The sequence below is a fragment of the Rhinolophus sinicus genome, chromosome 1, assembly GCF_057876585.1.
Source record: "Rhinolophus sinicus isolate RSI-liver-muscle chromosome 1, RSI-T2T, whole genome shotgun sequence".
Taxonomy (NCBI): domain Eukaryota; kingdom Metazoa; phylum Chordata; class Mammalia; order Chiroptera; family Rhinolophidae; genus Rhinolophus; species Rhinolophus sinicus.
Window position 1 is genome coordinate 2,452,288 of NC_142501.1, and position 13,754 is coordinate 2,466,041.

The 13,754-nt window shown below is 51.0% G+C and overlaps 1 protein-coding gene across 7 annotated transcripts in view; it reads left to right on the top strand.

Moving 5' to 3' along the window:
- TTLL8 (tubulin tyrosine ligase like 8) overlaps window positions 1–13,754 on the top strand; it is a 46,389-nt gene that overhangs the window by 2,383 nt on the left and 30,252 nt on the right. For 4 of the 7 annotated variants that reach the window (XM_074326626.2, XM_088795711.1, XM_088795716.1 and 1 more), the window contains 5 exons: window positions 6,812–6,903; window positions 10,467–10,605; window positions 11,296–11,369; window positions 11,628–11,756; window positions 12,904–13,018. In XM_074326626.2, coding sequence (XP_074182727.1) covers window positions 6,812–6,903; window positions 10,467–10,605; window positions 11,296–11,369; window positions 11,628–11,756; window positions 12,904–13,018 — 549 coding nt within the window. The remainder of the gene's footprint in view (window positions 1–6,811; window positions 6,904–10,466; window positions 10,606–11,295; window positions 11,370–11,627; window positions 11,757–12,903; window positions 13,019–13,754) is intronic. The other 3 variants (XM_088795713.1, XM_088795717.1, XM_074326625.2) reach the window with 1 other exon arrangement.

Consider the following 13,754-nt stretch of genomic DNA (forward strand, 5'->3'; position numbering starts at 1 on the left):
GGCCATGTGTTTCTGTGAAATCAGGCATAGGTCCGTTTTGGGTTCTCCATTCTGTTCTATTGATCTACTGCCCACCCTTATTTCCTGCTACCCTGTTTTAATTCCTGTAACTATAATAATAGTCTTAATATTTTGTAGTATAAGTCTTCTGACTTTATTCTTCGCGATGTTTTGGTTTTCTCAGATTTTTGCATTGCCATATAAATGTTAGTCAACTTGTTAATTTGCACCGAAATCCTGCTGAGATTTTAATTGTGATCACCTTGACTCTGTAGATCAATTTGGGTGAGAATTAACATCTTGACAATATTGAGTCTTCCAACCCATGAACAGTGTATAAAGCGAGACCTCTTTTGTTAGATTTACTCCTCTTTTGTTAGATGTGTTTTGAATGCTGTTGACATTTTGAGTTTCATATTTTTATTATTTCTGGTACAGGGAAATACAGTTGATGTCAGTTAACTGACTTGATATTTGGTGACTTTGCTAAACATACTAATTCTAATAGCATGTCAATTCATTTCGATTTGTTCCTTGCACAGTCATCTGCAAATCTTTTCATTCTTGATACATTTTATTTCCTTTACTTGTCTTATTGCATTGGCTAGTTCTTCCAGTATAATGTTGAGTACAGTGGGAGAGTGGACATCTTTTTATTGTTGTTGTTGTTCCCAAACCCGGGGAAAGTGCTCAGTGTTTCACCATGAAGTATAGTGTTGCTATAAGCTTTACAGGAGGTTCCCCTTTACTCCTGGTTTACTGAGAATTTTTAAGTGAATGGTTATTACATTTTATCACATGCTTTCTTCTGCCTCTATTGAGATGATAGTATATTTTTTCCCTTTAGTCTATTATTGTGGTGGATTATGTTGATGGATCTTCAAATATTATTTCAACTTTATATTTCTGGAATAAACCCCATGTGGTCATGGTGTATTGCTTATATGTCACTGGACTTAGTTTACAAGTTTTTTGTTTAGACAGAAAGATTTTTGTGTCTATCTTTATGAGTGAGATTGGCCTGTACTATTCCTTTCTTGTAATCTTCTTGTCAGATTGGGGTATTAAATTTTTGGTCTCATAAAAAGAGTTGAAAAATAGTCTGTTTTTCCTAGTCAACGAAAGGGTTCATATAAGGTTTTGTTTTGTTTTTTTGCTTGAATATTTGGAAAGATTGCCCTGTGATGCCAGCTAGACCTGGAGTTTTCATTGTGGAAACATTTTAATTGTGGAGTTAATTTCTTTAACAGAAACAGACCTATCCAGATTTTCTGTGTATTTTATGTCCGTTTTGATAAGCTGTGTCTTCACTGTCAAATTATTGGCATGTGGATATTCATAATATCTTATTATCATTGTAATAGTATTTGTACAATCAGTCATGGCATCCCCTTTTTCTTTCTTGATATTGGTGATTCACGTTTTCTGTTTTTTCTTGATTAGTCTATTCGGAGGTTTTTCAATTTAAAAAATGTTTCAAAGGTCCAATTTTTCAAATATATGGTGATGGAAGGAGAACTGACTCTGGGTGGTGAACATACAATGGGATTTATAGATGATGTAGTACAGAATTGTACACCTGAAATCTATGTAACTTTACTAACAATTATCACCCCAATAAACTTTAATTTTTTTTAAAAAAGGTCCAATTTTGGGTTTTGTTAATTTTCTCTATAGTATATTTGTTTTTCACTTCTCTATTGTTTCCTGTCTCTGCTTTCCTTTTGTCTATTTGTTCTCTTTCTAGCCTCTTGGATCACAGTGTAGTTAATTTTCGATTTTTTTTTTCTAATATGTGCATTTAAAATGTATAAAATTGTCTCTAATCACTATTTTAGCTGCATTATAATGCTTTGATATGTCATATTTTCATTATCATTTAATTCAAATACTTTTACATTTTTCATCTGATTTCTCCTGGGATCCATGCTTTATTTTTAAAGTGTGCGGCTTAATTTTTGAACATATAGGAAAATTTCTAGTTACCTTTTTGTTATAATTTCTAGTTTGCTTTGACATTTGTTGGATAATTTAATCCGTATTATTTCACTCCTTTGAATTTGATTGAAACTCTGTGCAGCATGTGATCTGTCCTGGAAGATGAGTGTGTGAAAAAAAATGTGTCTCAAGTTGTGGGACCCGGAGCTGCGTTTGTCGTTTGGGTCCCATGGTTACCCGGCATGTTCAGATCTGCTGTATTCTCCTGATTCTGTTTCATCTTTCATTTATTGAGACAAGTAGGTTAAAATAGCCCCCTGTGATGGTGGGTTTCCTGTGTCTTTTTTTAAAAAATCTCTGTCAACTTGGGTTTTTATAGATATTGATGCTATGTTATTAAGTAAATACATATTTGAAAATTTTTTATCTTCCTGACAAATTTACCTTTTTAACGTAATGAAATGTTTCTCTTTTGTCTTAATGATTTTATTAAATTTTTAGTAATACTTACTAAATAGCTATTAGCCTGTATCTAAATACTTAATATACAAACCATTTTTTGTATAACCATTTTTAATATAATCTTTTTTCACACTCAATAAAATTAACAATAATTTCTTAATAAAGTCCCAGAATATATTCATATGCCCCCAATAACTCCCCAAATAAATGTACAGTTGGTTATTCAAATCGGAGTCTGGTCAAGGACCACACATTGCATTAGGCTGTCTTTTAATCCAGAATAAACAGCCCTGTGGCTGTATGTTTTCAAGATGGGGGCTTATTGATGAGGACAGCCTGTTGTTCTCTGGGCAGCCCCACCTTTGGGATTTGTCTGATTGTGGCTTCACAGTGGTATCTAAGCTGTTCCCCTTTCCCCGGGAATCGGAGGTGAGTGGAGTGGCCTGATGGGATTTGGGCTAAGTGTGCAGCCAGGTCACCTCGAGGGTCTGTGCACCTGGTTCTGCCCACAGTGTCTGGCTGTCTCATCATCAGTGCTACGACTGGTCAGTGGGTCAGTGCTGGCCAGAGCCCTGCGATGTAGACTTGTGTTTGCCGTGGCTGCTTGGAAGGGTGGCGCTCTGGCACCTGGTAACTGTCCGTGTTCCCTGCTGTGATGGGTCCCTGCAGGGTCCCTCTGAGATGGGGTCGGGTGCGGGAGGATGGCTGGAGAGAACTTTGATCAGTACCTGTGGGGTTGTGAGGAACCCGGGCCTGGGCAGGGGAGGAGTACTGCTGTGTGGTCACCTTTACGGCTACAGCTGACCCCACGGCAGCTGTGGCATGGCCACCACAGTGCCCACCCACCTCCCAGGGTTCAGTTGCCCCCTTGGAACAGGCCGTTTCTCCCACACCAACTAGCTGATCAGCTGCACTCTGGAAGAGCTCCTTCCCCCGAAGGCCTCTGTGGTCTTCATGAGGTTCACTTCCTTCCGGAAGGTATGCTGGGTGCTTCCCTCCCTCCCTTACTTGCGGGTTTTCAGGGAAGGTGCTGGTATGCCAGGCATCTCCGCTGCCCTCGGGCGAGGTTTCTTTTTGTGTGGCTTTTTTACTTTGGAGAATCTTTCTGGGTTTTGTACTGTGTACAGTCAGTCACTTTCATATTTTATGACACTCTGTGATCTCTACTTGGTCCTCAAAGCCTCTTCAAGTCGTTTCTGAATCGTTTTGCTGTGCCCTCCAGCCTATAAGTGCCCCCAAGGTGCCCTAAGATCACCCGGGGGCTTCAGTATCTCAGACCAGCAACCCCAGTTGTCCCGAGAGTGGGTGGAGGGAGGGAGGAATCAAAATCTGGGTGCTGGCGGCTGTTCATGTTCTAGTTCAGCCTGAGTGGAGATGGGTGTTTCTTCAGATGTTTCCGACTTTTCCTAATTTTCTTAATGACGTGAATGACAACGCCTTGAATAGTAACTGAGCGTGACTGACTGGTGAGTGGGTGGCGTTTGTGAAGTCGCTGGGGGCAGTGTGCTCACCTCTGGGTGTGATGTTGTCCTCAGCGTGTATCACACGGGCCTGTGGTCTCACTTTCTCACGACTTGACTTGCCGGCCTCTTAAAACAAGTTAGGGGTGGTCCCACCTCTCCTGCCCTCAGAAGGACTCTGCCCAGGAATTGTGTAGTTGTCAAGTTTGCCCAGGAGCCTGTAGTGTTCCCTCTGGAAGGCTTTGAAATTCAGATTTAGTTCCTGCATTAGGTAGAGGGTGATACCCATCTTCTATTACTTCTCGGTCAGGAACGGTAACTTGTATTTCTCCGGGAATTTGTCCTCTGAATGGTTCATAAACAGCCAAAGCAAAACCAGCGGGTCACTGGAGTGGCAGTTGGTAAAAAGCACCAAAAAGACACTTTGCAAACCAGGACACTCACACCGGAACTTGGAATGGGGCTCAACGCGGTGACCAACACAGCCAGCTTTGGAACCTCTTAAACAAAAAAAACAGTTATTTGTGAGGAATTGATGAAGGGGTTCAGCCTTAGGGGAGCAAGTCAGTAAACCTTCTGGGCCTTTCTCTGGTGCAGGGAGGGCACCTTTCCCCCACCTTTCCTGTGGGAGGTTTACTTCCTGCTTTGAGGGGACAGCGGGGCCAGTGCATTTCTAGCACCCCACTTTCTTCAGTAACTTGAATCCATAACGATCAACACGCAAAGTGGCATGTTTGGGGCGGCTTGCTCTGACTCCCATCATTATTTCCACAGAATCAACTGAGTTGATTCTGTTGGGGTGACTGACCCGGTTCAGTCCACTCAGGGAATTTTCAAGGCTGGTCTCCGTTTGTCCTTGATGTCTGTTTCTTCTAAATTTCTACTTTATTGCCATAAAGTTCATCATATCCTCTTAGTTTTTAACCATCTAAGGGGGTTTTCCTATCCTGTTATTACTTTTTTATACCTTTTCTCTTTTTTATCGGTTCGTCTCATCAATTGTTTATTGATATTATCTGTCTTAAACCTTTGGCTTAAGGTTCATCGAATTTTTAAAAGAGCTCATTCAGTGTCCTCTATTAATTTTCTTGGGTTTACGTGTGCTATATTCTTTGTGAGGTCTTGCGATGGATGTGTTACTCCATGTTTTCAGCCTAATTGTTTTGTAAAAAAAAATGCATAGATGGCTGAGAATCTCTTTGTAAGCACAACTTTAGCTCTGGCCCACGACAGGTGACTTTTGGCATTTTAGTTATCATTTTAGTCGGCGTCTGGCGTCTCTTCCGCAGCCCGAGGGTCATTCAGGAGTGTGCTTGTGGAGGCGCTGGCTGGTTGCTTCTTGGGCCTGTCATTGATCCCTAGCTCACGACTCGGTGGTCAAGGACGCAGTTTCCTCAAGGGTCAGTTCTAATAATTGTCCCCGTGTGCTAGAGTTAACATGTGGGCACTGTGAGTCGGGGAGGAAGCTTGGACACTCATGTGCAGGTCTTTGTCTGGTGGCTCTTTGCTCGTTGGTGCCATCGGTCACCGCGAGCAGAGTTGCACCACCTTGGTGTACCCATCGGGCTTTGTCCACTCGAAGGTGACACTGTTGGACGTTTGCAGCTTCTCGGTTTCCTCCTGCACCTCTGGCTTCCGTCAGCATAGATTAGCTCAGATGTCCTGGCGGTAGAAGCACCGAGCGTGTCCCTCTGTGTCAGAGGTGCAGGTTGTGGCTGCTTTTTCCCAGTTTGTGACCTTTTCGTTTCCTTAATAGAGCAGGACACTTTAATTTTGATAAAATCCAGTTGGCCAGTTTTAACTTTCATGGTCAGTGCGTCTCAGAAACATTGGCCTGACCCCACGCTGTGGAAACACGTGCCTGCGTTTTCTCCTGGGAGCTTTGTGCCTTTAGCTGTCACTGCAGGCCTGCGACCCACTTCAGGTTAATTGCTGTGTGTGGTGTCCAGTGGAGCTGAGGTTCACTTTCTCCTTGGCGGCGTGCAGCTGGGGCTCTGGCCTGAGTTTATCAGTTGGCCATGTGGACGTGGGGCTCTGGGGTCCACAGAGAAGGAAGCTGCAGGACGAGCAGGGGTGAGGTGTCTGCTGCTGGCCTGTGCCGTGTGCGATGCGTCTTGGACATCCAGGGACCGGGTCCAGGGGGCGTCAGGAGGTCGGGTGGTCTGGGCATGGTGGGATTTAGTCACCACGTGCAATGGCATAGGGAGTGAGGTCCAGGCCTGGGCACTTCTATGGTTAGGGCATGGGGAGGGAGAAAGGGTCACAGTGAGGAGGGGACAGCAGGGGCAGGGAACCTGGGGCGAGGGGCTGACTGGCAGGGGTCCAGCGCTGCCAGGGGCCAGGACCCAGGGGAGTGATGATGGGACCGGCCTCTGCACACGGGGCCTTAGCATGAGCTTTTCTGGAGGAGCCCAGCAGATGGGGGTGTGGAGAGGGGGTGTCAGAGTGAGGAGGGGTGCAGGGGACGGGGGTGGGTTTCATTTTAATTTCTAAGGTGGTTACTATGCAACTTGGTGGCATCTGGTGGCCGGGGTCACAGAAAGGAGACAAGAGGGGGCTGGTGAAGGGGAGGGCTGGCCCAGGCGGAGGCTGAGGGGGTCCATCATGTGGCCACACAGCAGGTGGGAGCCCAGCAAGGAGAGAGGGTGCCCCAAGACCAAGCTGCCGAGGAGCATGGGCGGGGAACAGAGAGGGCGAGGCCAGGGGGTTGCAGCCTGGGGAGGGGCTGGACAGATGCAGGAGAGTCTGGGGAGCAGGAGGCCGGAGGGCCAGGGAGGGGGTGCAGGGGGGGTACGGGGACAGGTGGGGGCTGCACTGGTCAGCCCCTGAAGCCAGAGGACTGCAGGTGAGAGTGTGTGGGGACGGGGTGCTAGGAGGGGCTGGACCTCTGATCCCACTGTGTCTCCCTGTTAAGAGCACTCATTCGCCTCGTCTCTCTTTCTCTTTTGCAGAATTAAAACGAGGAATTTCCCAAGACTTGACTTCTTCCCCCAAATTAGACAGATACAAAACAGCAAGGCAGCTGGCGGAAAGGGCAATCAAGGTACATGCTCATTGGGCTGGGGGGCACTTGTTAGAGATGGGAATGGATTTGGGGAGTGAGTCGCAGCCTCTGGAGCCCCCCCTCAGCCAGTCTGGCCCCCACACGGAGGCTATGCCTGAGGTACTTTTTCTTTCCGCTGTACGTTGGAAATAGGTAACACTTTCAAAGTTGGGGAAGTGCAGACACACACACAGTGGAATCCTCTTCCATTGTCCCACCGTGTGACTCAGGCTGTGGGCACATCCGGACGAGGTTTCTGGATCACGGATAGATTCTCAGTGACTCATGGAGCCCCTCGTGGCAGTCCCTCATGCTCCAGGCCCCTGGGGTGACACAGTGAGAACAGATGCCACCTGTGTGTACAGAGGGCGTTTGTGCCTCAGCAGAGGAACCCCAAGTTATGACTCTGGGAGCTGGGGGCAGCTGGCACCCCTCCCTAGGGAGAGAGCCTTACATTTCACTGGAATGTGAGTGACTGGGTCTGGGGGAGACAAGGAAGCTGCTAGTATTCTTTAAGTGGAGGCAGACGTCTGCACACCAGCCACTCTGAGCACACGGAGAGTTTTTTCTGGGGAAAAGGCTGCATTCTCTGCTCTTCTTGTGCATCAGTGGCCGTTGCTCAGAAGGTGGGAACCACGGGAGCCCCATGAAACCCATCGCACATTAATACACAAACATGTACACAGTCCTTAACTTTCTTCCAAAGCACAACACAACACACGCACGCACACACTCACACACACACACACACACCACAAAGTGCAGAGTTTGGCAATGCACTTGGAGAGAGAAGCACAACACATGTAATGCGTGTCGTCGGCTGGCAGCCTCCGTGGCTGTGACAGAGGACACGTCCATCTCCCTCGGAAGGTGCCTCCCACCCTTGGTTATTCCCCTCCCCCCACACCAAATCCTGGCAGCCGTCGGTGTGCCTTCTGTGATCTCTGCCCCTGCCTTTTGTGGGATTTCATATAAATATAGCCGTAACAGCTCAGTAATTTGCAGATTTTCTTCTGAAACCTGAAAACATACAAACATTTAGGACGACAAACACGTCTCTAAGTAGCCTTCGCTGCGTTTCACAAGCTTCCACTTGGTAGTATTTCTGCTGAGATTCAGTTGAAAGTATTTTATGAGTCACATTATTCTTCATCGATCATGGATCACAAGTATCGTTTTTAATTTCTATACTTGTGGCTCTTTTCTAGTTTTTATTGATTTGTAGCTTGATTGCATTGTGGCTGAGAATGTGATCTGTATGTCACTCTGTTGAGATGTGCTCAGACTTGCTTTATGCCCAGCGTCCTGGTAGTTTATGTAAAAGTTGGTGTAGAGTGCGGTCTTCATAGCCGCCAGTGGAGGGTTTGTTGTTTGTGTTGTTCAAGTCTTCTAGTTTTATTGATTCTTCTTTGTCTGTGTGTTCAGCATGTACTGAGAAGCGTGTTATATATCCTATCATAGTGTGCATTTGTCTGCCGTGTAGTTCTGTATATAACTTACAGCCTCGTAATAGGAACAAATGTATCTTTATGGTGAATTGACTATTTTCTTTAAGTGATGAGATGATTTTTCTTTTTTTCCTCTTTTTTTATTAGTTTCAGGTGTACATGAAATAATTTTCTTTTCTTTAGTGATGTTAACTTGTCCCAAAGTCTGTTTTATCTCAGATTTAGATCCTTTATTTTCTACGTAGGCTTGTGTTCTTGATTTTCTCTTATGAAGAACATAAGAGTTGGATTTAAAAAAATCTTTTAACTGGTGCATTTAGTGTGTTATCTAGTGAAACTGCTGGTCTATGCGAATGTTTCCATCTACTTTCACTCATTGGTCTTGTCCTGTCTGCTCCATTTTCCTCTCCTTTCGCGCCTCCTTGTGGACTGATTACCTTTTAAAGTTACATTTGCCCTCTCTCAGGCATTAGAAGTCTCACGCTATGTTTTTATTCTTTCTGTAGTTCCCTTAGGTATTGAGTTCTGCTAACTTATAAAATCAGCCAATCTTTCTAACATTGTTGCATTTGCTAGTTACCGGAGTGCCCAGGCTGCAGGGAGCTGATACTCACAGCCCATCCCACTCCCGCCCCCCTCACTGTAGCGACCCTGCTATGAATCAGCCTTGTCCAGCTCCCTCTGCCCTGGAGGGCGGCCCCGCTGGGCTGCAAGGGCAGGCGTTGGATCCGTTTCCGAGTAGAAGGAGGCTTGGAAGTCCTGTGGCCAGCCAGGTCTTTCCTGGGTGCTGGACCTTGAGCTCACAGCTGCTAGCCACAGGCGCCAAGGTTTGAGGAGGCACGAGTGCTGGCTGTGGGTGCAGATCCCCCAGAGCTGCTGGCGCTGCAGAACTGACCACTGTGGGCTTGTTTGCCCTGACGCCTGCTTGTTACCTCACAGTCTCTGTGGCTGGGAGTCCAGGCCAGACCCTGTGTCCAGGTTCTCTCAGTGCTGAAATCCAGCATCAGCCATGCTGGGGCCCTGGGCTCGCCTGGGGCAGCACCCACGGCCAGGCCCCTCACCTGTTGGCAGAATTAACTTCCTGGTGGCCTAGGAAGCTGTGGCACTTTCGTCACAGACAGCAGCGGGGAGGGAAGCTCTGCTACTTTGAGCCCTAATTCCAACGAAGCCCTGGACACGCTTTGAAGGGGCTCGCCTGATTAGGCCTGGCCCACCCCAGGAGAGTCTGTCTTTTTTATTAATTCAAAGTCAAGTCATTAGGGACCCCTTGAGTCTGAGCCACTCCCGCTCCTTTCCTCACCTCCTGGCTGCTCCCCCAAGCTCCTGAGGCCCTAAGCTCACTGCTGACCATGCACCTGCGTACTGCCCAGGTGAGCGTGTCCAGGCTGCGTCCTCAGCGCTGTGGGTCCCAGGGCTCAGCATGGCTGTCACTCTCCAGTCCTGTCCCTCAGCTGGGGAGGCCTAGCACATTTCACCAGCGACCATCTCTCTGCCTCGTCTCCAGGCACCTGAGCCCATCCCCACAGCAGTGGGCAGAGTCCCCCACTTCCCCTGGTGCTGGCCCTGTGCCCTCAGCACCACAGACCCTCTAGCCCTTCCTGGTCAATGGCTCCTTCCTCTCCCTCCTCAAACCTTGGGCACCCATGCCCCCCACAGCATGAGGGACAGTACGTTTGTGGAGAAAGGAAGGTCATAGAGCACACGTCCTCAGGCCCTGTCACCATGTCTCGGGAAGCGCCCTGCTGTGCGTTCCATGTATGTGATGGTGTGTGTGTGTCTGTGAGAGAGGTGTGTGTGTGTATGATGTGTGGTGTGTGCGGTTGTGAGTGTGTGTGATGGTGAGTGTGTGTCAGGTGTGTGTGTATGAGATGTATGTGTGTGATTGTGTGTGTGATGGTGAGTGTGTGAGAGGGAGTGAGTACAATGCCCCACGAGGAAGCGGGCGCACAGTGGCCCCGCCACACCTGCATCTGTGGAGTTCCTGGGTGTTTCTCGTGGAGCAGGACGCGGGACTTCCTGCAGGTGCAGCCCGTCTCAGTCTGCTTTGAAAACTCCTCGTACAGAGAGACAGTTAACTTGCAGTTCTTTCATTGAAAATCCGCTCTTCCGTTTGAGGAGAAGAAGATTTTCTCCATCTACGGACACTACCCGGTGGTGCGGGCCGCCCTGCGGAGGAGGGGCTGGGTGGAGAAGAAGTTCCACTTTCTGCCCAAGGGCAGTGCCAGTGTCCAGGATGGAAGTGACGGGGTGGCTGGTAGAGTATCAGAGCTTTTGTCTCTCGGTGTGCGACATTTGTGTGTGTCTGTCTCAAGGACCTGGAAGTAAGCCACCACTGCCGGGGGCTGTGACAGCCCCACTGGCCCCGTGACTGGGGCCGTGCCCAGCATGTGTTGGGGGCCCCCTCGGCAGGCACAGGAGCCCATCGCCCATGCCAGAGGTCGTCCCCCAGCCTCCCCTACCCCAGGCGTCCACACAGTGGGCAAGTGCTTTTAAACCCTGGTACTGGTCACTTGTCAGTGTCCCCACTGTCCATGCCCTGACTGTCCCTCCTCCAGCCCCAGTTCTCCGCTGGTCACTGCTGGCCTCCCGCAGTGCTTACCCCCGCCTCCCTGGGCACAGAGCAGCTGTGCCCTCTTGGTTCCGGGATCTGCACAGGCCCAGCTTCCACAGTCCTGACGTGCAGCAAACCCCACTGCCCGCCGTCCCCATGCCCCTCTGCACCACCTCACCCCCAGGGACCCTAAGCCTGGCACAGTGCCAGGTCCCTCGGACAGATGGACGTGGCTTGAGCCTGACTGTGCCCTGCTCCGTCTTAGGACCCGCAGAGGCACATGGAGATGAGGTTGCCATTCTGGCCGCGGTGACAGTGGCACTGGCGCGTGTGTCTGTGGTTTGGCACAGAGGCCGTGGCACGCTGACATCTGTCCATGTGTCATGTTTACAGAAAGTAAATGTGCTGAAGGCAAAGAAAACCAAGGAGAGGCTTTGGGGAAAATGGAGGACATCCACGATGCGATGGTAGGTCGCCACGCGAGAGTCCCTGAGCCACGACCACGGCACGGTCTCTCACACCATGCTGTGTCCTGGGGGATGGGTGGCCAAGCTAGAGCCACACCGGGCGTCATGACTGGCCCCCTTAGAGCCAGGCGAGGGGGTCGGCTGCCTGGGCAACACACTGCAGGGCGCTGTGTGTGTGTCCCTGTGTGCCCATGTTTAAGCTGACAAACTGTCTGTGACTGGAATTCGTATTTACTGATATAGGTTTTTTCTTGCCAGGCAAGGTTGGTAAAAAACGAAATGCCGTACTTCCTGTGGACCATCAAAAGGGACATCATTGACTGTCACAGCTTGCACTGTGACCAGATGCTGAATCACTACGGGAAGACGGCTTCCTTCACCACCAAGGTGAGTGGGGGCTGGGCAGGGGCGGCGTGGCCGTGCCTTGCCCCCTAAAATGCCAGCGCCCTGTGGCAGCACAGCCACACGTGGACTAGTCACCCTGGGGCTCCTCCCCAGGATAACTGCCACTACCCAGCGTCAGTGTCCAGAGTCACTCAGTCCCTACCCCACTCACCAGTCCCCCAGAGTCCCCTGTGCCCCTCACTGTGTCCCTGGGTGGCCCTGAGGCCACAGCAATACCCTCCTATGGGCGCATGGGGGCTGCCACCACAGCTCAGCCCAGACTGTGGGCCTTAAAGTAGCTCTGGTCCCGAGCTGGGGCGGCCCACCCTCACGTACACCCTAACTTCCTGTGGCAGGGCGCAGTGACACAGCGTGTGCCATGCTGGCGCTTTCCACCCTCACCTCCTTTCAGCCCCACAGCGCCTCCTTGAGATGCTGTCCCACGTTTACCCCGGGGATTCAGGTTCAGGGGTGAGGCCAGCCCAGGACGATGGGCCTACGCGTGCCCACTTTGGAGAGGTTGGGCAGAGGGGCTTCCCCGTCAACTAGGGGAGCATCCCCTCAACAGGCAAGGGTGACATGGGGGTCGGGAGAGGCTCACTGCTGCCCCCAGGGCTCCCTGTGGGGGTCTGGTCCCCCAGTGTGTCTCTCAAAAAGCTTTGGCTGCTGGCGTCCTTCCCAGGATGGGCAGTCAGGCCAGGCTACCCATGGATACCCTGTGTAGAGTGGTTGCCAGGGCACTCAGCTTCTTTCCAAGTGGGGTGATGGGCTGGGCCCTGGGGTGCAGGACTTCCAGTCAGGCCACTTTAACACTCAGGTCACATCCACGGGGCCAGAGTGGTGGGTGTGTGACTGCTGTAGACCCTCCAGCTGCCCCCGCCTCTCCTGGGCCTGAGTCTGGGCACCGTTTAGGGACCTGGGAGGGCAACGCAGTGCCCAGCACCCTGGCGCCCTCTGACAGCCTCCTGGTTCTCCCTGGGACCTGTCACCAACCAGAGGATAAACCCAAGGCCCTGGCAGCACAGTGGGTCACACAGCCACTGGTACCAGCTGGCCAGGGCGTGGGGAGGAGTCTGGTCCTGGGGCCTGCGGGCTGGTCCGAGATGGGCCGGCGCAGCCTGTGGGGCCTGACGTGCCGCTGTCTCTGGAGATCGGGCTGTGCTGGAACTTGAGGAGCCTGCCATGGTACGTTCAGGCCGACCCCGACACCTTCTTCCCACGTTGCTACAGCCTCTGCACTGAGAGCGAGAAGCAGGCGTTCCTGGGTAAGTGCTGGCGGCCTGTGCGCCAGGAAACCTGCAGGACCTCAGTCCACCCTGCTGACGCTGCAGGGGCCTTGGAAGGGAGATGGGATGAGCCTTGGCCACTGGGCTGGATACTGGCACAGGGGTGATGGTAGCGCCTGGTCCCATCCCAAGACCTGGGGGTTCAGTTCCGTGGATGTGGTGAGGGCCAGTCCAGAAATGCCCTCGGGGAGCATGGGCAAGTCAGGAGGGGAGGCACTGGATTCTGACAGAAGCGCAGAGCTGGGTGTGCTGATGGGGTGCTGGGAGAGACCGGCGGGGGTGGTGCTGGGATGGGTTTGAGCATCCATGGTGGCTGGGACCCCAGGTTCTGGTCTGGGGCAAAGGAGGATTCTGCCGCGAGGCCACAGGAGAGAGAAGGCCAAGGTCAGGGCAGGTGCAGAGGGTCCATTTAGGGGTGACCCATGTTTCCTGAGCACCAGATGTGGGGCCCATGGAGATGTGGTGTCTGCTCAGCACCCCTGCCCTGTGTCCTGACCCCACCCTGGGGCTCACACAACAAGGCAGGGCCGTGGGGGCTGGAGGTGAGACGTGCAGTGGAGAGAAGGATGGGAGCAGGGCCTGCTGAAGAGGGGACCCTGGGCAGAGGCCTGGAGGCAAGGGAGGGCTGCAGGGGCCAGGCTGGGGAGCAGCCAGGCCAGCTGGTGTGGGCAGTGTGCCTGAGTGTCCACAGGAAGAGGGGCAGGGGGTTAGTGTG